Below are 27,996 nucleotides of genomic sequence, written 5' to 3'. Positions count from 1 at the left end.
GTCCAGCTGACCAGCACCTCAGGCAGGATCACTTGCTTCCTGTAGCCAACTGTGTGGCAGCAGTTTTCAGGAGTCCTTGTGTTCTGGGCATGCACCTACTCTGTCTTCTGATAGGGCAAAGTTTTCCACTCTGCTGTGGGTGACACAGCAGAGCAAAAGTTGTTGTTCTCTGGAAAATGCTTCAAAGATTTTATAAGTGATTTTATGTGTGTCCATTATGCAAGTTTTTTACATCTGGTTTTTTCTGTCATCCTACTACTCATTCCTCCTGTGAGATGAAGCACTGTGTCCCTCATCTTGGTGTACACAAGCATTTCAGATAATGTAGAATGGTCAGAAAGCTTGACCAAGTACAAAATAAAATAACTCCTAGGATAAAACTTTCAGAGCTTTCTCATCAGATAAAATTGCTGTTGTTTTGCATCCTAACTGGAAGATCTTGATATTATAGGCACTAATTGTGTTTCTATCTAGATATGAAAATTCTTGGCATCACACTTCATTAATATGCAAGGATGATAAGTGAATATGGCACTTAGGGGCACAGTTAAGTGGTAGACTTGGCAGGGCTGGCTGAATGGTTGGACTTGACCTTAAAGGTCTTCTTCAATTCAGCACATTATGGACCCAGACATACAATGGTAAATGTTTGAGGCAAGCACAATTGTTTATTGTCGATTGATGATAACAAATTTGATTACATAAGTTAATTGTAATTTACTTCATCCAGCCACATTTTCTATGTTCTTTTTGTTCCCCCAAAAATATTGCTATGTATCAAATCCATAGTGGGTTTTTTTAAGGAACCACTTGGGTTTATATATATTAAACTTAACCAGATTTTTTTCCCACTTTTTTAGGTGGCTTTAGATTTGTGGGAAGATCTGAAAAGCTGTAAAGAAGATCAGAAGGAGTGGCTTATTAAAAAAATAAATGAGTCACAGTTTATCATCATTGTGTGTTCCAAAGGAATGAAATACTTTGTTGAAAAAAAGAACTGGAAGCACAGAGGAGTAGCCAAAGATGCAGGAAAAGGAGAACCCTTTCTCTTTGCTGTGTTGACAGTTGCAGAGAAGCTTCGTCAGGCCAAGCAGAACTCAGCTGACCTCTGCAAGTTCATTGCAGTCTACTTTGATTACTCCTGTGAGGGAGACATCCCTGCCATTCTGGATCTGAGCACAAAATACAAACTCATGGACAATCTCCCCCAGCTCTATTCACACTTACACTCCAGAGATCTTAGTGTGCAGGATTCAGAGGGGTTTCCTGTTAACATCAGTAAAAGGAATTATTTCAGGAGCAAATCTGGGAGGTCCCTTTATGTTGCTATTTGCAACATGCATCAGTTCATTGATCAGGAACCAGATTGGTTTGAGAAACAATTCATTCCCTTCCCTCCACCTTCTTTACACTACTCGGAGCCTGTCATGGAAAAATTTGATTCAGGCTTGGTTTTAAATGACTTGGTGAATAAACAGGTGATGGATAGTGATTTTTACCTGAAAACAGATCTAAACATTTCAGTGGGGAATTCAGACTCTCACTGTATCATTCAGCACTTAAACCTTGGAGAAGATATAGAAACTCAGGACATTCAGGGTGGTGGCAGCTCTGTCCTTCAGCCATTGCTACATCTTGTTAAAGCTTCAAATCTGAAAGACATGCCTCGAGATTCTGGGATCTATGATTCATCTGTCCCTTCATCTGAATTATCTTTACCTTTAATGGAAGGACTATTGACAGACCAAATGGAAACATCTTCCATTACAGGAAGTGTTTCTTCATCATCAGGTTTAGGTAAGATACAGCAGTGTATCCAAACTTACATTCAGTTACTGTGCATATTTCTGCCATCTCCAAATAGGTAAGTTAATATGTGAGGAGCCATATAAAAGGTTGCAGAGAAAGGTGAACATTCTGTAAAGATGGTAAAAATAAACACAAAATTTAAAATATTTTAAAATATAAAATAAAAGTAAAAATAATATATAAAATAAAAATATCATATAAAGATAAAAATAGGTAGAGTAACTTTGGAAAAATGAATTTTTCCTAAACTTACAGTGTGTGGAGGAAATCTTAGCTAGATAAGATTTCACTAAAATTCTATTAATAAGTCACTGCTCGTTAATTGACCTATTCTTGGAGAGATAGCTTCTTCCTTCCAGGGACCCCTTGGCAGCTGGGATTTCAGCTGACAGCTGTGTGCTGTAATCCAGAATGGTGAAGCATTCTCACAGCCAGCCATAAATCTAAACCTGGCATCCTGTTTGGCTCCAGCACATACTGGATCCTTTAGGGGTATCCTCTGTACTGTGGTTAACTCAAGTTTCAGAATGACATCAGGCTTCTCACCAGATACAGGGCTGGGGAGTGAACAAATGGCTTTCAATGGAGTAATTTAAATGCTTGGAAGACACTCTCCAGAACAGACACCCAGCTCAGATACCTCCAGTTAGAAGGTGTAAATTTTGCCTCAGGCTGTATAAAAAGACTGATCTAACCTTACTAGTTACAGGATATTGAACTGGCATCACAACTATCTCAGTGTGGAATGTTTCAGCAATTGCATTGATATGATAAAAGTGCTCTGCTGAGATTTTCCTTAAGCAGCCATGTGGGAAATGGATTTGTAGAGAGTTTTTAAGACTTAACACAAAGCTTACACAGTATGCTGTGTAAAACTTAAACTCTGTACAAATCCATTTCCCACACAGCTACTGCAGGTGAATATTGTATTTTCATGGTTGTATGCTATTCTGCTTTCTAGAATAAGTGTTGACAGTGCATTAACTAGACTTTTCTCTTGGGTAAATGATTTTTTAAATTCTTATTTAGATTATTCATGACTAATGTTTGATGCCAGAATGATCTTGGAGAAAGAGAATACAAATGCTGATTTACAGATATAGCACCTATCAGTTAGATAGTCTATGTGACTGAATAGTTAAAATCTGAAAAAAACTCCAGTTGGAAAAAAATACAGATTTCCTGTTTTAATTAATTAATGAAGCCACAATTACTCTGTTTCCAGAATTAAAACTATATTTTTTACTTTCCTACCATCTTCTAACTGAGTCTTTTCTCACATTTGTGTGAAAAAGTGCAGATGATCTCTGTAAAGGTTCTAGTGAAAGTCAGATGCTAGTGTAAAACGTATGGCCTGCCTGGAAGAATGCTTTCCCAGTGTCCCCCTCCTGATTCAATGGCTGAGCTGTCAGCTGGGTGTCCCAGCTGCAGGGAGGCACAGGAAGAAAGAGGCAGTCTTCCCAGTAATTAATTCTCAAGTCACATACCCCCTTGTTAACATGCTCCAGCTGTAGAGGTTGAACGTTAGAGCTCTTGCTGATAGAGTTGGATCTTTGCACTGATGTTCCAGTGTCTCAAGAAACCACAATTTCTGCCATTTTCCCATTTACTGTCCTCATCCAAAAGCACCACCCAAACTGGCTCCCCCAAACCTCCCTCACCCAAACCACAGCCCTGATGAGGTGCAGGTCACAAAGGAGAGGAGACAGCACTGGAACTGGCTCTAAAACCATCATCTCCCTTTTAGATTGCAACCCGTTAAATTTCTTTAGTGTCCCAGACATACAAAACATTTACAGCCCTAATATTTGTATGTGTGCTAATGAGAGGAGTAAATAGAATTTTTAAGCTTTTATTCTTGTTCTGAGAGATAGACACATCCAAATTATTGCTCTGAATTCACCCTACATTTCAGTTTTTTACTTATTTTACCTGTTACTTGGTCAGAACAGATGTGAATAGCTCTGACATTTAGAATCTCAAAAGATCTTTCCTTTCTTCCTTTAAAGGCCAGTTTGATATAATCTTTTGAATAAAAATCATAAATCCCCTAACTTACTATCTTTCAGTGCAGTTCCTGATTTATCTTTCATAAATCCTTTCTATCTTTCAGTGCAGTTCCTGAGCAGACTACTGGTCTGCAAAGTAAAGATTCTCAAAGATATCATCATATTTGGCATCCTCAACTGGAGTTTAAACCAGTTTAATTTTGATGAAGTACCAACAACCAAACCTTTACTAGGGCCATTCACTAATGAGATTTTCCCGAAGAAGTCCAGCCTGGGAAGAAAATCAGTGTTGTACCTCTAGATAACATTTTGCTGACATGACAGTTTAGCCTCAGGAGTGCCTGACAAGGTGGTGCAGAGGCACTTCATAAGTTTTCTTGGCATTGTTTCTGAAATGATGAGTACAAAATCTCTGTTTCAATTAATGAATGTCACTTTTTTTCCTTTTATAGGGGAAGAAGAACCTCCTGTAATGACTGCTACAAAGTTCTTAGTGCCTGGAATATGTAAAGCAGAACTTCATTGCCACATCCACACTGATGAACTGCAGGCAATTGCTCCTTTATAATACATTACAACATTGTTATGCATTGCCACTTTATCAACAGCCTCTGATTGTGCTTTAACTACCACACTGTCTCAGCACCAAATCTACGTGAAGGAACAAACTGCCCCTGAAGAAGATCTGTTATTCCATTTTTTGTGGCCAGTAAACTTGAATCTGTTGGTATTTTTATAAAAACTCTTTCATGATTTGAAAAATGTAGCATGGAAAACCAGAAGAGCATACATTTAAAATAATTCCTGTTATAATTTAAATGTCATTAGATTACACTGTTTACAGATGCTATAATCAAAATGTACTATTTTTTGCTAGGAATAACTTTGCAACTGGGCATAAAATAGTTTGGAACATTAAGCCTTAGGAAATTTTGTAGTCCAGCTTCTAGTTTTAAGTGCTGATGTACTTGATGGCAGGAGTGTTGTAGTGAATGAGAACAGGATTTTTTTCAGAAGCAAGATAAAATGCCAAAGGTGACATCAAGAAATTCTCCATCAGAATTAATTTTCTTTTCAAAATGTTTGAGCTCTCTTCCTCAGCCTCCTTTTCCCAGATGCTAATGTGTGTCAGTATTTAATTCCAGTGCATGTCTCCCTCCCCTGCATTGATCTCCTGTGTCTCCTCTGCAGTCTGGCTGTGGTGACTCACAGACAGCCCCATTCTGAGGCTGAGCATCATTCTAAATAGACAAAAATACAGGTCCTCCATGTTCTGAATGATACCATGGAAACAAAGCTTCCTGTTTCTTCCTGAAGGGCTGATATAAAGAATGAGATGGGAGAAGGAAGACCATAGCTTATATTGAAGATATTCTAGGTTTGTTCAGCCATGAGAGGAGTATGATTTATGGGGAGTTCATAATATCATTCAAGGACAGGTGCTACAAAACCACCTGGGCTAAAACAAGCCAAGACCAGCAGTTAACAAGCAGGAGTACTTTGTCTTGAGCCAAGCAGTTAACAGAAGCCAGTGAGTTATTTTGCAGTTTACACTACTTATCATCACTTAGTGATTAAGATTGTGTACTGTCAATAGTGTTATATTAAGGAAAAATGCAAAAACTACCACTGGCCATTTTTATGTGCTGATACAGAGCAGGCATGTCCTGTTTCCTGCAGTGACCAGGTGGGTAAAGCTTCATCCAAAATGTCCCTCCTGTGTCCCAGGAGCAAGTTTTCTGAAATGAAATGCGTCTCTGTAACTGCAATTCCAGGCACTATTACAGTAAGTATGGGCACAGCAAATACTAAAGGATACCTCACCAATGTGCCTTTGCTCATTCTGGTCACAGAGTCAAATTCTGGCTCATTTAACCTGAATTCACATTCCACTAGCAGGAGGTTACTTTAAAGATAATTAAGGGAGAACTCAAATACCTCAAATATTCTCTTAGTTTTAATAGATGAGAATTAGACATTGTTAACTGTTACATTTTATTATCCATTTTAATAGCATGAGATAGAACTATTAAGTGATGATTTTGGCTGAGTAGCTGTAAAGCTCACGGGTTGTTTTTGTTTTGTTTTGGGTTTCTTTGTGTCAGTTTTTATTTAATCATTGCAATTTCCAAACAAAGGACTCTTGAGATGGTTATCACAGATGGAGTAAGAAAGTGCTGTAACAATTATTTGTGTATAACAATTAATGGCAGGACTCTGACATGCTTTGCAGTTGTAATATGGAATTCTGTCATCATTTGGGTCAGCATGTGTTGGATCTGGAGGGCCTTGTCCAGTAATGAAATGTTCCTTTTTTTCTCTGCTTTCTGAATTTCAAAGAACGTTACCAGGAAAATTTCAAAACTTGCAACATCTAAGTCTAGGTAATTTTACACACATAGTGAATCATCTGTGCCTTTGATATTTTTTTAATGCTGTGCCTTGGGCCTTATTGAAGGTAAAATTCTCCATGTTTTCCCATTGCTTGAAGGTCACACTAGGGAAGCATTTAGAGGTAAATGCTCCTCCACTAAATCCAGCTATGAGGGATATCCAGCTATGATTTGGTGCAATTCTTGTTTTTTACTGGAGAAAGGGTTTGGATTCAATAAGCCAAATCAGAAAGGTGACACAACCTGTGTGCTGAAGATCTGCTGTGCATAGAAATCCAAAGCTGCACAACATGAAAGGAGGAGGAGGAGGCATTTCTTAGCAGTGAGCTGGTGAAGGTAATGCTGCTTTCATCCATGGGAAGTTCCAGCTCACTTACTGTTATTTAATGCTGGGCTAAAGATTGGGAAGCTTTCCTTGTTCCATTAAATACAGTGGCAGAATCGGTATTATGAAATGAAATTAAGTTTTCATTTTGAGCTCTAAGAAAGCTGAGTGTTGAAAAGGGATGAAGGCAGTTGCACAAAGAATCACTTGTCATTAATGGTTTTTTTTATTTGTTCAAAATTTGCTGTACAATCTTGCAACACTTATTTGTTAATTATGAAAAGTCTATGCAGATGACAGTCACATCTAGGGGTGGGAAGGAAGAAAACTTCCTTTATTCCTTCTTAGCTTAAGGTGGAAGCAGCATATTTTATGTACTCAGAAGAAAGACAACATAATTAAGTGAAAATATAGATTAGGATGGCCCACACCTAAAGTTTACAAAAGTAAGAGAAGTAATACTTTAACTTAGTATAGCTTTTTTACAAAGTCACAATTCCTAAAACAGTTAGATACTGTGTATATTGAGATACTGGAGGACATAGTACTGAATTGGCAAGACTTCTTTATGCTGAGAATAGCAGCAAAAATCCTTGTAAAAATTATTTTTTTAAAGATATGTTAACACACATACTAGAGGTTAGCTTACTACTGTTTTCAAGCATTAGTAAATTCTAAACATCATGGTAATGGTGAAAGGATCCCTTGAATTTCTGCTACACTCAAGTGTGTGGACATGGGATGTTTCATATAGTGTATTTTCTGGGAGGGTGAAAAAACATTGGAAAGCTGAAGGCTCAAGATGTGACAGTGTGTTCAGCGTTTTGGATGGGAGTATATATACAGTTGTTGCCATAATTCATACCTGTCCATGGACACATCAACTGTTGAAATTAGACTGCACCTGACATTTTCAGAAATAATGTTTTGTCATACTTTAATTTAGAAGTTAAACACCAAAATAAAATATTTTTGTGTCATTTCATTCATTGGGCTTTTCTTATACTATTAAAAAGAAATGGCTGAAAAGTGCAATGGTTTTGTCCTGCACACTTTGAGTGCAGTTCCACACAACACAACACACAAGCAGCCAGACCTGCTACCTGCTGTTCATGCCCTGCAGCTGGGAGGGAAGCAGCTGTTTTGATGGGTTTTTTTAATAGTTGAGCAGCTCTAAGAAATGTTAACTTCTAAAACTTCTGTATGGGATGGACTGGGTCAGATTTTATTTTTTAATAAAATTGCATTAATATGATTTTATGTAATTTTTCCCTGTATCTTCCCTGGAGGTCTCCTAGCAGTACATGGTTGTTCTGCGTGCCAGGTGACACATTTCCACAAAACTGTAGTAACCTGGATTCATTTTATCAAAGAGGATGTGATAAATACTTAAGATTTATATGTGAGTTTTTTTCATCCAGCTGATTTCAAAGCACTGTTCCAGTCAGTGAACCCTGCAAACTGTAATTTTAGGGGTAAGCCTTGAAACCACTCTGATTCCTTATGTTACTTGGGTAAATGAAGGGGATCTAGTTACATAATGTTAGATATAATTGTAGGTACACAGTTTGGGGTAATTGGGAGTGGGGCTGAGCCTCATCATCCCCAATGGGTTACAGCTGAGAGCAGCACTGCCAGCAACGAGCCATGGAGTGCCCAGGGGCACTGACCAACCACCAAAGGGAGCAGAGGGCACACAGGTGCAGTGCATCAACAGGAAGGGATAAAAGGTTGGGCTGAAGAACAAGAAGGGCAGACCCTTGCAGCCTCCTGAAGTGATGGGATGTTACTCTGCATGGGCAGATGCCTGAAGCCTTCTGCTGAGGTGAGGTGTTATTGTGTATGGATGGATGTTTAAAGCCTTCTGGAATTGTGTGGTGATACTCTGTGTATCGTGGCTCTCTCAACTGTGACATGCAATAATTTATGATACAATAGGCTTTGTAGTTATAATAGTAAAAATCCATGCAAGAAGAAGTCAACATGTGGAGAAATTTCTTCATCACGTAATAAAAAGACTTAAATCTGTAATGAAGGAATGAAGGCCAATTTACAAAAATCAAACTTTTTTCCAAGTTCTCCTGGTAGGGTCACAGGCCTTGGCAATAGATGGCAGGTTGAACTAGCATGAGTGAGTGTATGGAATGCTGTCCTGTTGGGCTGCTGATTTAGTTGGAATTCTAACTATTTAGCTGCTACTGGTGTGCAAAAAAACCTGCTTGTAGAGAGGCAGTCTTGTTGATTATAAGAGTCAGGTAAGTTTGTTTTGTGGCAGTCCATCATTTTGGTTTTTATTCTCCATGGGGGAAGTGTATGTCTGTGGTTTCATGTAATTCTAAACTCTCTGACCATCTGCTCCCTGTGCAAGTTCTGTGTTAACCCTTTAACTGTAAATCAACCTCAAATTGCTCACAGAACTTGCTCTGAATTTTTGTAAGAACCAGACAGGTTTATGATGAGATTTTACTCAACCTATAATACTTTCTATTGATAATCATAATTCATTTTCCTAGGAACACAACATTTCTTCAGTTTCTTCAATATTGCGTATCTTAACAGCCATAGAACCTTAGATTGTACCAAGGACTTAGGAAACTGATACAGTCTTTTTTTCCATTTTAAGCTAAATTAACCTTTAGAGTTTCTCTTTCATTGGAATATTGACTGCTTCTAATAACTGCAAACCAGGAGTTCTTCATTACATTTGTCAGTACAGTAAAAATACAGATCAAACCTAAAAACAGAAGTCACCTTCTTCATGCTTAAAAAAAATTATTTCTAATTCAATTACAGAGACCTAAACTTGTCAAATTGGATGCCTTGCATGGTAAAAGGGAAAATTAAACACTTGGAGAATGGGTTTGTTTATTTATTTTTCACAGAGTTGCCAAACTGAACTGTGTTTTAAAGAAAAAAAAATCCCCAAAGGATTTTACATTGAGGAAATCAGTGCCAAGAATATTTTCAGGGCAGCAAGCTACTGTCTGGTGAGAATAATTTCTGGTGCAAGTTGTAGAACTATAATCACGATATAAAAGTGTTTTTGGCAATTCTTTAGGCCTTTCTGGAAGGCAGTGGCCACACCCTTTTTGTAATGCTTTATTTCTCAAGTGATTCAACCAATCTCAATGGGTCTGGTTATGAAATCAGATACTAATGATGGGAGTGGGACATGGATGAGACAAGAGTTTTCTTTATAGGTGCACAACTGGTCACATACAGGCCATGAGCAAGTGTTACTGTCCTCATGTTATGTGAGAGTTGGGTAGGAGCTGGATGAAGTAGAGCAGATGGATCCCTTGGGAATGGAGGTGGGCTGGTGTCAGCTGAAGGCAGAGCACAGGGCTTCATGTCTTGAGCCATAGTGGTGATCCTGTGAGCAGTCAGTGTGTTTGGTTAGAGATTATTGTTGCAGCTTTGGTGTTTTGCAATAATTTCTGTGATGGAACCACAGGCCACTGGTTGATGTCTCAGAGTGCTGCAGCACCACTGCAGTAATCTACTGCTGGAGCATGGTGGGAAACAGAGGCACAGCAAGACCTGCAGCAGGAGGAAGAGGTAGATTTGGGGCAGACATGAAGCAATGTTTTATTTCCTTCACAACACCCCACAGAGACCTCTGAAGTGTGAGGTACCTCGGGGCAGGCTCTGCAGGAGCCTGTTTCAGCCCCACAGCACTCCTTGGTGCTGCTCCTCTGGAAGTGCCCTGCTTGATGAGAACCTGGTTTGCAAGAATGACTCCTTTATAATTTTGATGAACATCTAAAGTGATTTAATTGCTGTCAGTTACATCATACTTATTTCAAAATAATTAAAAGTGAGAATAGGATTAGACCTACTTGTCTTTAGCAATGTCTCATAGAGGGGATGTACCCATAAAAGCTGTGAGTCACCAACAGAAAGGAAACTGTCTGCTCTTTACTGTAGCTTTTGCAAACTTGCCAAGGTGTGTTTAGGTGTTAGGAAGGAAGGCACCATCTCTTTACTGAAGAGTTGGACAATGCTTACTGAGGGTGGAGTGGGAATACCAGTGGCAGTGAATCAGGAAAACAGGGCAGGATTTGTGTTTCTGACCTTCCCCCTCTTTGCCTAGGCTGCCTCCAAAGCTGAGAAATACCACTGCATTTTTTTGGATATTCATGTTTTTAACCTTTAATTGGCTTGCTAAACTTTTTTTTAAGTATAATAGTCAGATATCATTGTGTTTTTAAGATAATGTTTTGGGACTGAAGTAATTATACATTTAACAGTTGAATTTTATATTTTGCATACTAAAGAAAATTCCATGCTCGCCATGATTTTAAAATGCTGAATAAACGACAATTACAAATTACATTATATAATATATTGTCTTTAAACCCAGAAAATACCAATTAGTAATTACTCAAAAGTGTTCAGTCTCTCTGGACAATGTTTTTAGTTGGTGTGTTTGAGCAGATTCTAGTTTGTTATATAATTATGAATGTTACATCAATTAATTGTTCTTTCACTGTGTGCATAAGTAAGTGGAAATTTTGTGGACATATAAAATACTCTAAAAGTTAAGGGTCTCTAAACAGAGCATCTATTCCCATTTTCTGATAATGACTATCGAATTAAGCTTTAAAGCAGAGGTCTGGAACTGCTGCTTTCCATGACAGGCATGGTAAGTCCTGGATGAAAAAGGGACATGCACTTATATCCTGTGCACCTCTGCTTTTGTAACGGGCACTGCCAAAGCAGGGGATGGGATGTCTGTTTTCCCTTATCTTGGCTGCAGCTATGACAAAGGGTCAGTGTTTGGGGAACCCATCAGAAATTATCAGATTGAGCAACCTCACAGGTTTCTCCCTTCTCCTGATTATATCAGTGCTGCTGGGAGCCCAGGTTTTGCCCATAACCTGGTGTTGCTTAAAACATAAATTCCTGATTCGGCCATAGGGCAAGAGAAGTGCCAAGTCTCCACACACCTGTGTAATTTATGAGAATTGCTACTTTAAGAGCAGAAAAAAACCCTCCAGCTGTAAACTATTACGTAAAACTACTATGGCATCTTGAGGGCTATTATCCAGTTGAATTGTCCTTAGTTTAAAAATAATTCACCTTACAAACCAGTATCTTTAAAAATGATAATTCTGGAATGTTTTCATTTCATACAGTGTGGAGTTCAGAGATTACTGTAGTATTTCAACCTGCAGAAATGGCATGGAATTGGAGACATTTACTTAAAGCAAGGTCTGATGTCCATATGTCTCTTCCATACCACATTCCTATCCTCAGCAATTAGAAACAACTGAGAGATGAAATCTCCTCACAAGGTGTTGTTTAGAAAGTAAGGCCAAGCCATAGTTAAGTATTAGTTATTCTGCTGTCAGGTGTTTCTGGTGCCTGGGCTACAAAACGTGATGAGTTCCTTTTATTATTGTTTTTCCGCTGGCTGTTTTATGTTGGCAATGCTACTACTGTGAGAGACCTACCACCTACGTGTCTTTTGAATGTGTATTTGTTTAAAGTGATGTAATTGTTAGTATTTATTATTATTATACTGACTTCGGTCCAAGAAAATAAGATGATCTTTACCAGGCACAGTACAAACATAGACTAGAAAGAGTTCCTCATCTAAAGTGCTCATCATCTACCTCCATCTTCGCTTTGCTATGGTTTTCCAGGTCTAGGGCTTTTGAGTGTATTTCCATACTACTATTTTGTCCAAAACACACGTGGCCTGTTCCCATCTATACGTTACTTGTCGCTATTTTCCGCAAGTTTTTAACCTAATGGGACCGGCTCCTGGTAGCTTGCTGTTAATATCGTTCGAGACAATCAGCGTGGCGCGATGTCCTTTGCCTGTCTCTGGTCGGTCTGAGTCCTTAGCTGTTCTCATCCCCAGCTTGGCTTCCTTCACCTTGCCCGGGGGGAGGCCGGGGCAGCGCAGCCCGGAGCCCCGGCAGACGCGGGGGCCGGGGCCGATCGGGGCTGCGGACGCAGCTGCTGTGGGCCCGAGCAGCCGGGGCGAGCCGTGCAGAAGGGACCCGGAGGGAAAGGAAGGACAGGACACACAACCGAGGAGCAGATTGGAGCCGGGAAAGGATCCGGAGCGGGCAGGGCGGAGAGAGGGGCGGGCGGCGGGGCGAGGCGAGCGCACACACAGAGACCCAGCCCCTGCCTCCGCCCGCCGTGACAGCCGCCCGGAGCCCCCGGACCGCGTCCCGCCCGCTGCCGCCGGCTCCCCGTGCCCGCCCTCCGCAGCTCCTTCTCGCTGCCACCGGCCCGGGGCGGCAGCTCCGCCAGCCGCATGCCCGGAGCGGGGCAGGAGCAGGAGGGCGCAAGGTGAGTGCTGTCCCTCGGGGCTGGCCAGGTGGGCTCTGCCCAGCGGAACTGGACGGGCTCGGCTCTCCTGGGGCAGCCGGCGGCGGCAGTGGCGGAGCTGAGCGGAGGTCGCTCCGGGGGAACCCGCCGCGCCTTACGGGACTCGGCACGGAGCTGTAGCGGCGGGTCGGGAGGGGACTCCCGGCAGCTCCTACTGGCTGGAACGGGGCCGGTCCTGCTCCAGCTCCTCGCCCCGCTCCGGATGCCCCGGGCAGGGAGGCCGCAGCTCCGCGCTGCCCCGGTCGGTGCGGGCGCCGCTCGTGCCCCGTGAGGGGCCCTGAGGGGGCGGCTCCGGGCTCGGCGGGCGCTCGACCCGCTCCCTCTCGGGTGCCTCTATTAGTTTATGCTTTTGAAGAACTTTCAGCGTTTGTGTAGTGGCCAATTTTCCACGAGCGTCGGCTTCGAGGGAAGGGCCGCGGTGCCCGGAGCCGGCCGCCTGCTTTGAGCCCCGCGGTGGCTGTCACGGGCCGGCTGTGCCCTGCTGCTGTTTGTTTGCCTCGGCGGGGCCCGGAGCCGGCTCTCGGCCCTTCCCTCCGCCTCGGGCGAGGAGGTGGGGGAGGCTCGGGCCGAAAGGAAAGGGGAAAAAAACAAGCGGGGAGCGTAGTGAGTTACACTTGCGGAGCGAGGCTCCGCAGCCGCGGCGGGCTGTGAGGGAGGCAGCGCGGTCTCTGCGGCGCGCAGGTGAAGGCGCGGGGCGGTTCGTGTGGCTGCGCGGTCAGTGCGCTGCTGCTCCTCGGTGCTGGGCTCGGCGGCGGCCAGGAACTGTGATTTGCTGCGGAACCATTTACATCCATGCAAGAAATTCAACTCCGGTAATTTTTTCCCTGAATTTCATTTTTTAAATTGAGTTTTTATATAGCTCTTAAATCTTACGACTTTATGAACGTTCTTGTGTACCTTTTCCATGTCTACCTACATTTAGTAGTGAAATTTCCAGTTCAATGTTATCCTTTAGTACTTTTTCACAGTTAAAGGGCAGAGGAAATTCCCTCATCATCAAACACTTGCTATGGCATTACTTTGGCTGCCTACTTCGTTCTGCAGCATGTACAGAGGTCTGCTGAGTGCAACAAGTTATGAGATGGATGTTGTACCTGTACAGAATTTGAGTTCAGAATAGGAGAACCCATGGGATTTGGAAACGAATGGAGCTAAGTATTTATTGCAGAATTACAGTGCTTGCACAATGTAGGTGGTAGAGAGTGTGAAACAGAACTGCCCTGGTGCGGATGAGGTAAGGGAATGCATGGGTATATCTCTGGCTTGTCATTTAGTGGATTGAGTCGTATTTAACTTTTTCATATGTATGATATGATACCTGTTCTCAGTAAATAGTTGTTAGGCAGTGTCAGTACAGTGTCAGTAAATAAAATGTTATTGTTTTGAACAGAGATGCCATTCGCTCTCCATAGGAGCGGTGTGTATGGGTTAGCAGTGTGACAAGGCCTTGTGACCCACTGTAACACTCAGTATCATTCCCTGCACATTCTCACAGACCTCCGCTCTGTTTTGAATAGCTCATTTCTTCTCAGCACTGTTTTTGTGTAGACAGTTGTTCTGGCTTGATTCCAAGTTGTGGGAGTTGTTTGTGCACGTAATTTGGAGGTGTATTATGTGGAGTTGCTTCCAGCAAGTAGCAAGTGAGACCACGTGGCCTTAAACAAAACTGTTTTGTTTTGCTGCTCATGAATTGAAGTGGGTGACACCCGCTTCTGCTCGGGAGTTTATGTGTAACACCTTCATATTGACTCAGGAGCTTTTTTCCCGGGTTAAAAAGCTCCTGAGTGTTTCTTTTTTCCTATCTTAAATATTTTGCTTTAAGTGTTGAAGGAAATTAACCTGACCTCTTAAATTTTGTTTATCCTGGTGTTTTATTTGTATGTTTCCGTGGTTTAGGTTTTTGAGCAGTCTCCTTTGATGAAAGAAATTTTTGGGGTTTCTTTTCGGGGTTTTCTTTTTTTTTTTTTTTTTGGGTGAGAGCATCTGCCTGCTGCTACAAATGCTGTAATGAATGCACTTAGAGTCCTTTTTGCAATGCTTTCTGTAGGTGCTGTATTTTATTGAAGACAACTTATACTCAGTGTACGAGTGAGAGCTGCATTTGGAGAAATAATTTGTTGCCTTTTAATTCCTGTGAGATATGGAGGGAAACTGGTGAATGATATAATTGTGGAAGACAATTTTGTTTAATTCAAGTAGTCTCTTTATGTGTCTTTGCTTTGTTACCAAAGTGTGCCTCTCAACTTGTGGGGATGTGTTGTGGATTCCAGTTGTTTGGGCCACATGAAATTAACAAATAGCTGAGGCCTTGCATAAGTCTTTAGGAGTGTGTAAATTTACTGTTATGTAGTATCTAAAAAAAAATGGAAAATAAAGGACTTGGTAAATACACTCCATTAATGCGTGATTAACTCGCACCTCCTGCTTTTCTTATATAAAGTAACTATTCTGAAATGAGTGTGTATTTAGGATGTGGCTGTGTTGGTCTCCACCCCAGATGTGGCACAGGGGATGTGCAAGCACACACAGAGTGTTCTCCCCTCTAGTGCCGGCCGGGGCAGAACGTGCAGGGATGTGCTGTCAAGTACCCACATGTGGGCAATGATTAACTCGCAGTGCTCGGCACAGCCCGGGATCAGCTGAAAGGGTTCCTGGCCAAAGGACCAGGCTGTTAATACCCAAACACAGGGGTGTGTACATTCATTTACTTTTCATTTACTTCCCAACCAGGGCTGCTCAGTAGCCCGAGGGGAGGCTGCTGCCTGGCCGGAGAGGTCTTTGCAGAAACCTGTGTGTTACCCAGACCACTGCTGAGGGCAGTGATTGAAGGTATGGCCAGCAGTAAAATGTGGCAATTCCTCCAAAAAATTGTTTGAACTGGACAAGAAGTAGAAGTTTATGTTCTTGGTAATGAGAGGGGGTTTTGGCCTTTTGTGTTAAATCATTATATATGCAATCAGAAATGTAATGAGGAAGGTGCCCCATACTGTTGTTCTTCCTTTTTCCCTTTCTGTAGAGTTAATTACCCTCACGGTCCTCTGGTTGCCCTCATAGCTCTCAGGTGGAATCAATGTGAGGTACAACTTGCATCCAGAAAAGCTTACTGGCTTTTACACTGCTGAAGCTTACATAAACTTGGAAAGTTGGCAAGAATGATCTGGACTTGTGTGGTTTCTGTAGAACAAGAACAGCTGCTCTGCTGGTATCATCTCTTAGACATTTTAGTCGTTAAAGTACAGCTTTTTTTAGTTTATTTTAAACACTTCACCATTTCTCCGTAATTAATTTTCGGTATTATAATGAGGAGAAGAGTATGTCCATTCTACTGTGTGTACTGTATCAGGAATCCTATTGGTTTTATTATAAATACAACAGTGTGCCCGTGTAGTGTTCCTTCAGAAGGCTTTGTGTTCCTTCCTAGTGTTCCTTCAGGGCTATCGCCTGTTTCCTGAAGATGACAATCAGCTCTTTGGACAGGATGTATCTTGGGGGTGACTGACTCTTCCTGCTTATGTATGGCCTGTACTTGGGAGAGGTTAAAAAAGGCAGGTAGGAATTGCAGCAGCAGCAGGTTTGTGTGGACATGTGCGGTGCTGAGGGTGTCCCAGGCCTGACATCCCCCAGGACAGGGAGGTTCTTAGGTGAAATGCTTTGCTTACAGAAGTGCTGTCAAAGTTAACATTTGTTGATGCTCCATAGATAAATAATTAAATACCAAGGAAAAAACTCACTCAAGTGAGTTGATTGTTGTGTGGATGGGTGGTCTTGCAAGCTTTCCCATGTGGGCTTGGATTCTGAAAACTTTCCCAGGTAGGTTTGGATTCTGACTGTGCTTAGCAATTGCAGGTGAAACGCTGTAAAAATTCAATTTTTAGGGCAATACAACTCTTTGTCTGTCTTTCAATGTATTGAATAACCAAGAATATAAATGCAAGACAAACGTGAATTGTATTGAACTGTGCAATAATCCTGAATAGAATAATTATGATTATTAAGATGGTAGGCTAAAAGCATGATCATTTTAATTTTAGGCAGAAAATATGATACCCTTCCAAGCAGATAAAATTTTAACCTGCTGCCATTTCCTGGTAGTGATGATTCTGATAAAGGGAAAAATGTGGTGCTATTTCTCTTGGTTTTACTTTTTTCTAAATGTATATTTTTTGAGGATAAACCTCCTTATTATGAGGGAAGCAGGAATACGCTGAAAGGATGAGAAGATATGAAGAAAAGGGACAGTGGTTGCCTTAACTTTATACTGGGCATGCATGCTGTATTTCATTTTTCTTCTGTTTTTCTGAGTCTGCCTTTACCATGAAAAAGGGTTAATTTCAGTGCTAGTTTCAGAAAATGCATTTTTTTGTTTATTTAGTAAGTTGTTCCTTAAATTGACTTAGCTTTGTATAGCCCTTTTAATATTCTTCACGAAAAGAAACATAAAAAGACACTTCTGGAAGTAGTTTTCCTCTAGATAAAATCTAGATTTAAAAAAAACATAGAAAAAATATTTGTGTTTTATTGTTACAACTTTTGAATGGAAACTTAGTGCTTGCTTTCAAATACAGAAGTTTGAGGAGGATAGAGTTAAATAAATCTCAAATTGCTGGTTGTATGAGTCACTAAATTGAGAACATAAATACTCATATTCTTTGGAAAGGACCTCTCCACATTGTTTTCCTGCTTAGTCAACTGCAAAACACAATACAATATGTTTAGCTTAAAAGTAGTTGTATTTGCATTTGAAATCATAGTTTATGATAAAAGTCAGATACCCTTTTGCATGGGAAACTGACCAAAGGCTAGCATTAAGTCTCCAGTGGAAGCTGCATTATCATCCTGATGTGTTTTGTTTGCTTGCTTTGCTGAAAAGAAATACAACCTTGGAGAGGGGTAAAGGGTAGAGCAATGGGCAGTGCTGGAGAAATCTCCCTGCATGCTGGTAGAAGGGATGGGTTGTTTTGTTTGCTGCCTGGTGCTGAAGCCAGAGACTTGAAATAGGAACATCTGGATCTCTTAGTCCAGAGAGAAACAGATTTGATGTAGGACAAGTATGTAATTTCAACATCAATGACAGAAAAATTCTTGATACCTGTGTGTATTCAATAGAGTATAGTACTTAGTGTTCTCTGTATTCTGCTTAAACAGTATATTTCATTTTGTGTGTATCCTTCTGCATTTTAAACCTTCTCTTTAAAATGCATTGTTGAAGTCTTTGCAAGTGTTTTATAATGTTCAATTTTGTCCTAATCAGATGAGTGGTTTGGTTGCAAGTTTTAAGATACAAGAATACTGAAGCCTTAATTTTTTTAAAATTTATATGGCAGTCAACTACTGTGCCTAAAAGTGACAACACAGCTCACAAACATTCCCTACTGTGCCCTGCACTGCTGGAGTTTGACTTGAAAGCACTGGCAGCTCCTGATTACTGCAGTTTGGAGAGTGTGGATGAGTCCTTGCTCCTCTATTCCTGGCACTGATGAGCAGCATTATTTAATATGCTGATGTGCAAGACAGACTAAACCAGCATTCTCAATTGTTTCTTGTTCTTTTTTATCATGGTTCTGAAAGCTGTCTGAGATGTAACCCTGTCCTCTCTTTGATGCTGGGAAACTTCTCCAGGGGCTTTCACTGATGGTAATGTTAGCTGGATTACAATGTTATTGATTGCCTTCCATTGATTTTGGTATTTTTAGGGAAAAGAGCAAAGGCTCAGTTGGCCAAAGGACTGGTTCTATTGATAATGTTGTCTCATATTGGGTTGTATTTCTCCAGCATGGAGCACTCTTTCATGTCAGTGGTCTGGCTTCAGCCTGGATTGAATTTTTATCTATTTATATATTTAATAGTTGTCTTTTGCCTTTTAATGTACTTTGTGCTGAGACTAAGTACAACATTTATGCTCTCTCAAAACTAAATATTGTCTTTTCTATATGCTGGATGGACTGTCTCGCTGTCCATAGCAACTGTGTGTCTATAAGAGAGGGAGCCAAACTCAACACTTGATGTGAAGCAGGATCATTCCTTTAAAGCTGCTTCTCTGTCACCTTGAAGAGTTCTGACAGATTCACCAAAATGTGCAGCATCTGTGGTTCTCTGAAGTGCTGCCTCCAAATGTCTTTGTATATATGCTTCTCTAAAGTACCTGTATAAGATTTAACTGCACTTCTGAAGAGGACAGAAGGCATATATTTTTGCTAGGATGCCTTCAGAACAGGAATAAAAACTCTCAAAAATAGGTATTTGAAAAGGTCCTCTAAAACATAGTTCTTTAGAGCATCAGGTGCATTTTTAAAGACTCAAAGAGAGTAAGTAATAAAATGCCACGTGTTCATGAGGTCAAAACTTGAAATAACCATGGTGTGTGTGGAACCAAGTTTATGGTATGCTGCATGGATGACTTGGATTGAAGTGCTCATACAGAGTGGAATTCTCAGACCTGGCTGCTACTTTGAAATATTCCTCAAGAGCTTCTTGAGTTTTCACCTGGTTTCACTGAAGTGTTGCTGTAGTTGCATAAAAATATTTTGCAGCTCCCATATCTGAGAGTCTTAGGAAAACAATGTCAAGAAAATATTGTTTTTAGAATTTGTTGTTATGCAGTTAAATAGTGAAGTTTGGTTTAAAGTTCAAATGTGCCCTTTAGCAAACTGTTTGCCTAAGGCGGCAGCTGGCTGGGAGCTGAGTGCTTTCGAGATGGGAGATACTCGTGTTTGCTGACTTTGGGTGGGGAAAGGTGGCTTTTCAGAGAGCAGTGCAAGGATAAACGTGGTCATTCACTAGAAACAGCAGATTTCAGACAGTTGGTGAGAAAATAGGAATGGCCTCTTCAGAGATGTCACACTAAACCTGCTAACAGGTAACCAGCTCTTCAGGCTGTGTGAGCGTAGAGACATTTGCTTCAGAGAGTGGTGGTGAGTAACACATCTTTTTCCCTGTAGTAGATGCTCATTTTTGCCCATTACATAGTGCTGCTACTGCCTTCTTTTTCATTAAGAAGAATAATAGTTTCTGCATTGAGGGTTCTTAGAGTTCAGAAAAGATTTTTTTTTTCCTCATGGTTTCCCTATCAGCTAAGTACAACAAGATACTGTTTCAACAATGCAAAGCATTTTAGTGAGGGTGAGGAACTGTGGGAACATGTTTCATCAGAAGATATTAATTATTTTTGCTTTAACTGTAGTGAACAGCTGTTGAAAGATATGTTATTTTTTAACTACGGCTACTGTGGATATCTTGTCTAGAGATACAAATAGGGTGTGGAGGGAAAGGCAAAAAATATTTTTAGCCTGAGGATCAAAGTGTATCTACACTTAGTAACACAAGGGCAAGGGGAAAAAAAAGGTGGAGGAGAAAATGGGCTTTGTATAGGGAATCAGTTTTAGTGAGATTGGCTGATACTTACCCCATTTGTCCAGATCTAAGTCAGGTTTGAGCCTATGGGGTGTTGTGACTTGAATACTTTTCTTGAACCTTCTCATGTTTTTCTGTTCAAGAGATCCTGCAGTGCTGTTCTGTGCAGGTATTCAGGGGCTTCAGTGCTGTGCTACACTAGAGCCTTTCCCCCAGCTTTGTTTTTGTCCCCTTAAGGGCAATTGCAGAACTCCCAAAATTAAACACAAATAAATAAAATATACTTAAATATAACACACTTGTCAGTATTTGAGCTAGTGGCTTACCACTGCTAGGCTTTTCTTTACCATTATGTGATGTAAGAATCTACTCTAAGGCAGGTGGGCCTTAGAGTATTAACAGAGTTAATACTTTCAATGGAAGTATAGAAGAGATAACATAAGAGAATTTAGGGTTTATATTTCCCTCTGGGGACTCTAGTGTTAAGCAACCTATACTTGGTCATAGAAGACTTAAGTATCCTGAATTTCAGATGTCTCATCAAAACCAGCAAGGATGTTTCTTCAAGTTTCCTCAGTAAGACAGAGAGAGTAGTGATAAACTTAATTGCTATAAATAAACACTCTGGCTTTGTTTTGCTGTGTGTTTGTTCTGCAGTTGTGTTTTGACCACTGCCTGCTATTAGAGCACAGCCTGATCTCCAGGACAGCACCTAATCCAGGAGTGTGTCCCTTATCTGGAACAGGCAAGGTTCAGTGTGCAGAGGCTGAGGAAGAGAATGTGTCTGAGCACTCTCTTAAATTAATATTCATTGACTTGTCTTAGCATCTGGCTTCAAGTTATTAGGAGGGAAGATGATAGATTTATTTTCCTCGTTCAAGTTTCATCATGAACCTTGCCTGTGCTGTAGAGTTCAAGTCCAAACAGGAGCTGGATGGTGATACAGAAAGAGGCACCTGTGAACAGTGTATTTTTTTCTGAACATTATTCTTTTGCTTCTTGAGTTGCATTTCATTTTCTAAGATGTTTTTGTTGCTGGAGGCTGGTTTCTGAGGATAGTGATAGTATTCTGATTGTGTGCATATATATTTTTAAACATATACAAGATTTTCCTTTGCTAGTTTTGGCTTTCATTTTCTGTGGCTCACTTTGAATATGAAAAATATTTTTTAAAGAGTATAAGCCTTACAATTTTCTTTACACAAAAAAAAATTCAGTTTTATTTTAGACCAGCTGAAGCAGTATGTGTTCATTGGAAATATGTCCATAAAATATTCTTAATGCTTGAAAAAATATATTCCTCTTTTACATATTTAAATAATTTTATTTTAAGTAAAAAAAAAATATTCTCAAGAAAGGGTCTTAAGGGAACTCTGTGGCATGTGAGTAAGGAGAGAATCTACAGGCTGAGAATCTTTCTCTGAAAGGACTTTCAAGTAAGAGAAGCTGTGGTAATACTTGGTCTCCCTAGCTTTGTAAAGTTTTGACAGATACCAGTTTTCTGTTTGCCATTTATAAATTAGAATACCTTTGGAGTTTTGACAAGGCCATAAAACTTGTCAGTATTGTGGGGATCAGCTCTTTAATTACCTGTTGCTCCTGGTAGAGAGTGAAAAGGACCTGTGCAGACCTGTTGAGAGGAATAGTGTGACAAAAGTGTGTCCCCAAAGCTTGTCTGAGCCCCTGCTGTCCCACCTGCCAGGTGTGGCTGGGGAGAGCTGCTGGGTGCAGTCCTGAGGTGGCCTCCAAGCCCTGGCAGTGCCTCCATCTCCACAGACAGTAACCAGGGAGTGTGGTTTGGAAGAAGCTGATGTGGACAGCTGATACAGACAAAAGTCACTCAAGGTGCACAGTGTGCTGCTGCTGTTCTCAGATATCAGCCTGGGAATGTGGGGGAGTTTGACAAGATGTATTCCTCTCTATTATTTTATGTGGTTTTCTTTTGCAGAGCATCTCAGAACATAATGCTTTCATTTTTCATATTTCATATTTCATTTATTTTCTGTTAGATTTATGTCAACATTTATCATCAGTTGTTCATAGAAAAGAATAACTTTTAGACAGTAACTTTAACTCTGCTTTTGCTGCTGTTTGAGTGTGGAAGCCTCAGTGCAGAGATAGGTATGGAGTATTGGCTTGGATATTTCCAAGGATGGGGAGGAGAGTGCTGAGCTAGTACTGCTCTAGTACCAGCCCACTAGAAAACAGTGGAAGTTGTACCTTTTTTTCCTGGAATGGCAACCTTTGGGGTTTTGTAATCTGAATCTTTGACCTTCCAACTCTGAGATTTAATGGACTCCTTGTAACCTTGCCCTGGACCTTTGATCTTACTGGTACAGGTGCCTGCACTTGTTGCCATAACTTGTGTGGTCATTGAAGAATCTGGGCTTTACCCAGGTTAGGAAATTGCTCCCTCAGAAAGGGGAACTCTGCAGAAGATGTTAAGTATGGACTCTGGTAATATTGCTCTAACATGTATTTAAGAAAAACTCTTCCTGTGCTATTCTAGACTAGAGAGGCAGGTAATAATTGTTTTCAACACATGTTGCTGCTTGAGCCACTTTTAGAAAGAAAGGGTTTTCTGTGTGGATTTGTTTGGTGGGGTTTTTGTGTTGCTGATTTTTTTTTTCTTTGTGGCATTTTTGTTTGTTTTCTCTTAATTTCTTCTGAGATGATCCACCTGAGAATCAGGAGAAAATCTGAGGTCAAGTGCTGATCCAAAAAGGTTAGATGGCTGAGTGTCTGTTCCTGCCCTCACAGAGGGGCTTTGCCAGGGCTGTTTATCCACTCCTGCATGGGCAGACTTTTGAAGCCAAGATGGGCATTCTCTTCAGAGCGTTTAGTTTGTGCAGGTTGGCTTTATGTACCTGCCAGTGATGGGACGTGTGCCCTGTGCTCAGCTTTTCATGCTGTCCCTGAAATCTGTCAAGTCAGATTTTGACCCAGGTTTCACATAGGTCAAACCAGCTTTTTAATGGTTCTTTGTACCTATTGAAAAAAGTAAGGGATTATTATCTTGACAAGCACAGCTTATTTTCTGGTTATATACTGGTAGATTTTAATTCATATACAGTTGAGCCTGATTTCTTGGTTAGGTCTTGTGCTGATCATAATACAAACTAGGTGTCAAATCAAGTTTAATAGGATGACTGATAGCTAAAAATATCCTCCCCCCCTTAAAAGCAAATGGGAGTGGGTAGGGAAGCTATAGGACTCACAAGTTTCAGGTTAACATTGTGGATCCTGTTACTAAAAATGATTACTGTTTCATGGTGGAATTAACTTGCATTAATGTAGAGTCTTCATTTGTTCTTGCCATGCAAGTCATTTATTGGAAACTTATTTGACCATATAGATCTTTTGTAGGTGCTGTAACTTGGGAATTGCAATTGCAACTGGAATATGTCTGTGCTGTTTTAGAGAGGGACTTCAGCCATGAATGGTTGTTTTCTGCAAAGTGGCAAAGTATGATCTTAAGTTATTAAAATATGCTGAAAAGCTTCTGTAAAGCTTTACCTGTTAGAAATGGAAGTTTTCTCCTGATGTTGTGTGTGTGGATCATCCACAGCAGTGCTGGCTGTGGCTGCTGCTCTGAATTAGCAGAGCTGCCATGATGCACAGCCCTGGTTACAGGCTTGCTGACATCAACTCTCTTGGCCTGTGTTCAGAAAAGTAAACAGAAGACAATCAGTGTTGGATTTGGCATAACTAGCAAGTCCATAAAACTGCCAAATCCTTCTCAGTGTATTCATCCAATTAATGTCATTGATGTAGGACATTTACTTAAATGAGTAAAACATACTGTATTTGGTTTTTAAAAGTTCTTGTCCTAAAGTTTCCATTTTCTACTTAATTAGTAACCACAGCCTTTACTTAAATAGCATTTTTTTTCTTGTTATTGTTCTTTTGTAGAAACAAAATGATTTCTGAAAGCTCACCTCTTACCATGAGTAACCCTGCTGTAATAAACCAGTGTGCCAGAGGAGGAATGGAACAAGAAAAAATTTGGTAAGCATTGCTTCTAATTTTCTAAGAGGTTAGTAGGCAGCAATATTGGGAGATGCAGTTTGAAAATTAGGTAAAATAATTATTTGTTTTAAGTGATGCATTAAGTCTGCATTATTTAACAACAGAGAAGGAGAAAGGGAAATTTTTTATTTTGCTTTTGAGGTTTTAGCAGACGACATGATACAGGGTGTCATGGGGGATGGGCTGTGGAAAAACTCCTGTTCATTTCAGCAGTGCAGCAGTTGTGCTTAGGGGATCTTTCACATATGGCAAATGTTTTAATCTCCCACTGCTGTTGGGGTGCTGGGCCATGTTGGTACCAGGACCTTCAGTGCTCTGAGGTTCCTGAGATTCCTACCCTGGGAGACATTACAAAGCCAATAGTTTCTACTTTGTGTATAGAAAAAAATTTACTCTGTGCTAGAGGAAAAAAGCGATTGAAATATTCAAGGGTAGATGTGGAGAAATGCTTACACTTCATAACAATTTTTTTGGTGAAAATTGCCACAGACTATGCAATTTCTAGCACCTGCTTTGTTTCCATGGAGGGAACAGGGGGTTGAAAAGGCTTTGAGACTATTCCACCTGGGTTAATGAGCCTTTTCTTGAGAGCCTGCTGGTTTTTACTTGCTGTTGTTAGCTAGGGATTTTTTGCATTATTTATTTACCATGTGGCAAACAACCAGTAAATTCATGACAGGAAGCATGACACCCATATGAACAAAAACCTACCTTATGTTGTTTTTGTTGTCTGAGAAATACTCTTGAAAAGCTAAAGAATTAAAGAAATATTAGAAAATTCATGTTCTGTTTCCTGTTGCATGCTGTCAGGAAATCAAATAATCTTTTTTTTTTGTTTTGGTTTTAATGTAATATTAAACTAACAGCATAATAATACCTGAAAGTAGCTTCTTTTAAACATTTCTTCTGGAACATTCTCAAAAAAAAATCTTTGGATAAAAGGACGGGATGAGGAAGAACTCTGGGCTTCCCTCCTGACTCACAAATCTACTGAAATCTACTTGAGGGGTGGGAAATTGACACAAACACTTTCTTCTTTTGCTGTCTTGCTGATGTTTATATCCTGCTTGTGGTATTGATCTGGGGACAGTTCTGGTTAATATCTTTATCAGTGTCTGCATGAGGGGATGGAGGGCACCCTCAGTACATTTGCAGGTTGCACCCGAAGCTGGATGGGAGTGTTGATCTGCTGGAGGGTAGCAGGGCTCTGCAGAGGGATCTGGACAGGCTGGATCCATGGGCCAAGGCCAGTGGTGTGGGGTTCAACAAGGTAAATTGATGGGTCCTGCACTTGGGTCACAATAGCCCCCTGCATCTCCAGGCTTGGGGACAGAGTGGCTGGAAAGCTGCCTGGCAGGAAAGGATCTGGGGATGTTGGTTGGCAGCAGCTGCACATGAGCCCAGGTGAGCCCAGGTGGCCAAGAAGGCCAGTGGCATCCTGGCTGTATCAGTGATAGTGTGGCCAGCAGGACCAGGGCAGTGACTGTCCCCCTGTACTGGGCACTGCTGAGGCCACAGCTCAGATCCTGGGTTCAGTTTTGGGCCCCTCACTACACAAAGACATTGAGGGGCTGGAGTGTCCAGAGAAGGGCAAGGGAGCTGGGGAAGGGGCTAGAGCACAAGTCTGATGAGGAGCAGCTGAGGGAATTGAGATTGTTTAACCTGGAGATAAGGAGGCCCGGAGAGGACTTTATCAATAGCAGTGTGGTGCATGTCTGGTTAGGTTTCTAAAATACTATTTTTTATTCTGGGCTTCTGTGAATACTAGAGTTGAATGAACATTATTTTTCTCAGCCTAATAAAGTTCAATGGTGCACTGCCTTACAGCATTGTTCTTTTATTGCTGTTTATTCATTGTCTGATTCTTGGAACTTATTTACATTCTGATGGTTCTGGGTTTATTTTCATGAAAATATGAGTATTGGTAAGGACTGGTGTTAGTCATAGGAAGATTAGAAATGTCTGTTGTTAAAAGTGTACAGTGGCGGGGTAATATATTCAATTAAGTCAAAAGCATCCACAGAGAAAAGCTCTGAGCAAGACCTTATCATCATTTAAACCATCACTTAGGATGCATATAAAAGGCATTGATGTTGCATAAGGCCCCCTAGAAACAGAGGGGAGAGTAAATAATTGACTGAACCCCAGTTACCTTGTACAGCCATTCACCAAGTCTGCCATGCTGGTGTATCAGTGTTCTGCATCTGCATAGTTTGGTGCATCTACCTGATGAAAAAAGAATTGAATTCTCAAGCTTGCAATGCTTCACTTGGTTCTGTTGCTTTTTCCTCTCCCAACATACATAAACAAGATTACAGCATCAGGAGAATGCTGGTGTAGCAGAAGTGTGACTGCTGTGAATGTCTGATAACTGCAGGGTATTGTGGCACAGTTCATGTGCAAACCAAATTAAGCTGCTCTTGATAAGCAGGAAGGTGAAGGAACTTGGTGGATGGTCATAAAATCAACAATATCAGCTCTCTGAGCTGGTGTGCAAGAGTGTTGAACAATCAAGGCTTGAGAGCCTTGAAATTGTAGAAGCTCCTGATTTGGCAGATTCTCAGTGTCTTAATGTTGAAAATTGCAAGAAAGGAACTAAAGATTAGGGAGCAAGTGGGAACTGTGTCAATTCATCCAGGCTTTCTGTGAAAGTAGCTGGCTGGCACATTGTTTTTCAAAACAAATGTGCAGGAGAATTGGAAATTTTCCAGGTGTTGTTATTGTATGTGGATTTTATAACGTGCTTCCTCTAGGCTGGATGAAATTTTGCTAGTCACTCCTTCATGATGTTACTCAGGATTAAATCGGGAAGTATTTAATCCTTTTAAAACTAATAATTGAAATTTGGGTTCTGGATGTCTCATGACAGTTTTGGTGCCTTGGCTTTCTATTTCTGTCTCCAAATACTGTGCCATGTTCCTTATGAAGTATGCAGTGTTCTGCTATTTCTATAACAGAGTTTTAATCACTTTTAGACAAAATTTCTCTGAAAGTTGTCTGTGTTATTATGAATAAATAAATCTATAAATCTTAGAACTAACCAAACAAGCACTGTTATATATGGACTCTAATGGATCCTGACTCTGTACTTATGACTTGGGTTAAACTGAGTTTGAGGACAGAAACTTTGTAACATCTTTTCATTTTTGTTTTATGCTGTAACAGACTGTTTTTGTTTCAGCTTTCTTTTCTAATCTGAGACTGGTGACTTTGTGGAGAAGGGAAGCTATTGAAACTGCAGTCCATAGAGTGGAAATGAAGAAGTCCATAGAGTGAGAAGGAAGACCTGCTTAGATACTGAATTTAGATATTCCATAAACTAACTTTAAACCCAGCTCCATCATTGCATACATTGAAAAAGAGCAGCTTGCTGTCATATCTAAGTGTGCAGATGTCTGGAAACTCTTTCGTATAGAAAAAGTAATTATTCTGGAGTATTGTACAACCTGTATTTGAAGGGCTTTTTTTTTTTTTTTTTAGTAAGTTCATCTGTTCAATAACAAAATAGAAATAACAGAGTCAACTGAGATGAAAACAATACTTGACCTGACATCCCCATGACTAAGTCAAAGCAGGAAGGAAAGCAATGGTGAGCAGCTGAAAATCCACATCTTCACTTCATAAGGAACAAAGTAGATACCACATAGATCTTACCTTAATGCCTGTGGCTTTAATCACACAGCCCTTGTTCCAGTGAGGATCAGGAGGGAGCAGCTGAATTGCTGCCTTCTGT

The 27,996-nt window shown here is 40.6% G+C and overlaps 2 protein-coding genes across 3 annotated transcripts in view; both read left to right on the top strand.

Moving 5' to 3' along the window:
• Nucleotides 1-4,748, top strand: part of IL17RD (interleukin 17 receptor D) — a 56,150-nt gene extending 51,402 nt beyond the window's left edge. For both annotated transcript variants that reach the window (XM_030956588.1, XM_030956586.1), the window contains exons 12-13: nucleotides 861-1,797; nucleotides 4,271-4,748. In XM_030956588.1, the coding sequence (XP_030812448.1) occupies nucleotides 861-1,797; nucleotides 4,271-4,386 (1,053 nt within the window). In that variant the 3' untranslated portion in view covers nucleotides 4,387-4,748. The remainder of the gene's footprint in view (nucleotides 1-860; nucleotides 1,798-4,270) is intronic.
• A 7,544-nt stretch (nucleotides 4,749-12,292) lies between these two features.
• Nucleotides 12,293-27,996, top strand: part of ARHGEF3 (Rho guanine nucleotide exchange factor 3) — a 105,511-nt gene continuing 89,807 nt past the window's right edge. The window contains 6 exon segments of the mRNA XM_030956758.1: nucleotides 12,293-12,379; nucleotides 12,381-12,553; nucleotides 12,555-12,622; nucleotides 12,625-12,752; nucleotides 12,754-12,845; nucleotides 24,147-24,242. Coding sequence (XP_030812618.1) covers nucleotides 12,293-12,379; nucleotides 12,381-12,553; nucleotides 12,555-12,622; nucleotides 12,625-12,752; nucleotides 12,754-12,845; nucleotides 24,147-24,242 — 644 coding nt within the window.

The sequence above is a fragment of the Camarhynchus parvulus genome, chromosome 12 (genome assembly GCF_901933205.1).
Source record: "Camarhynchus parvulus chromosome 12, STF_HiC, whole genome shotgun sequence".
In the NCBI taxonomy this organism is placed as follows: Eukaryota; Metazoa; Chordata; class Aves; order Passeriformes; family Thraupidae; genus Camarhynchus; species Camarhynchus parvulus.
The sequence above is the reverse complement of the archived record's forward strand: the minus strand, read 5'-3'. Positions and strand labels throughout refer to the sequence as shown.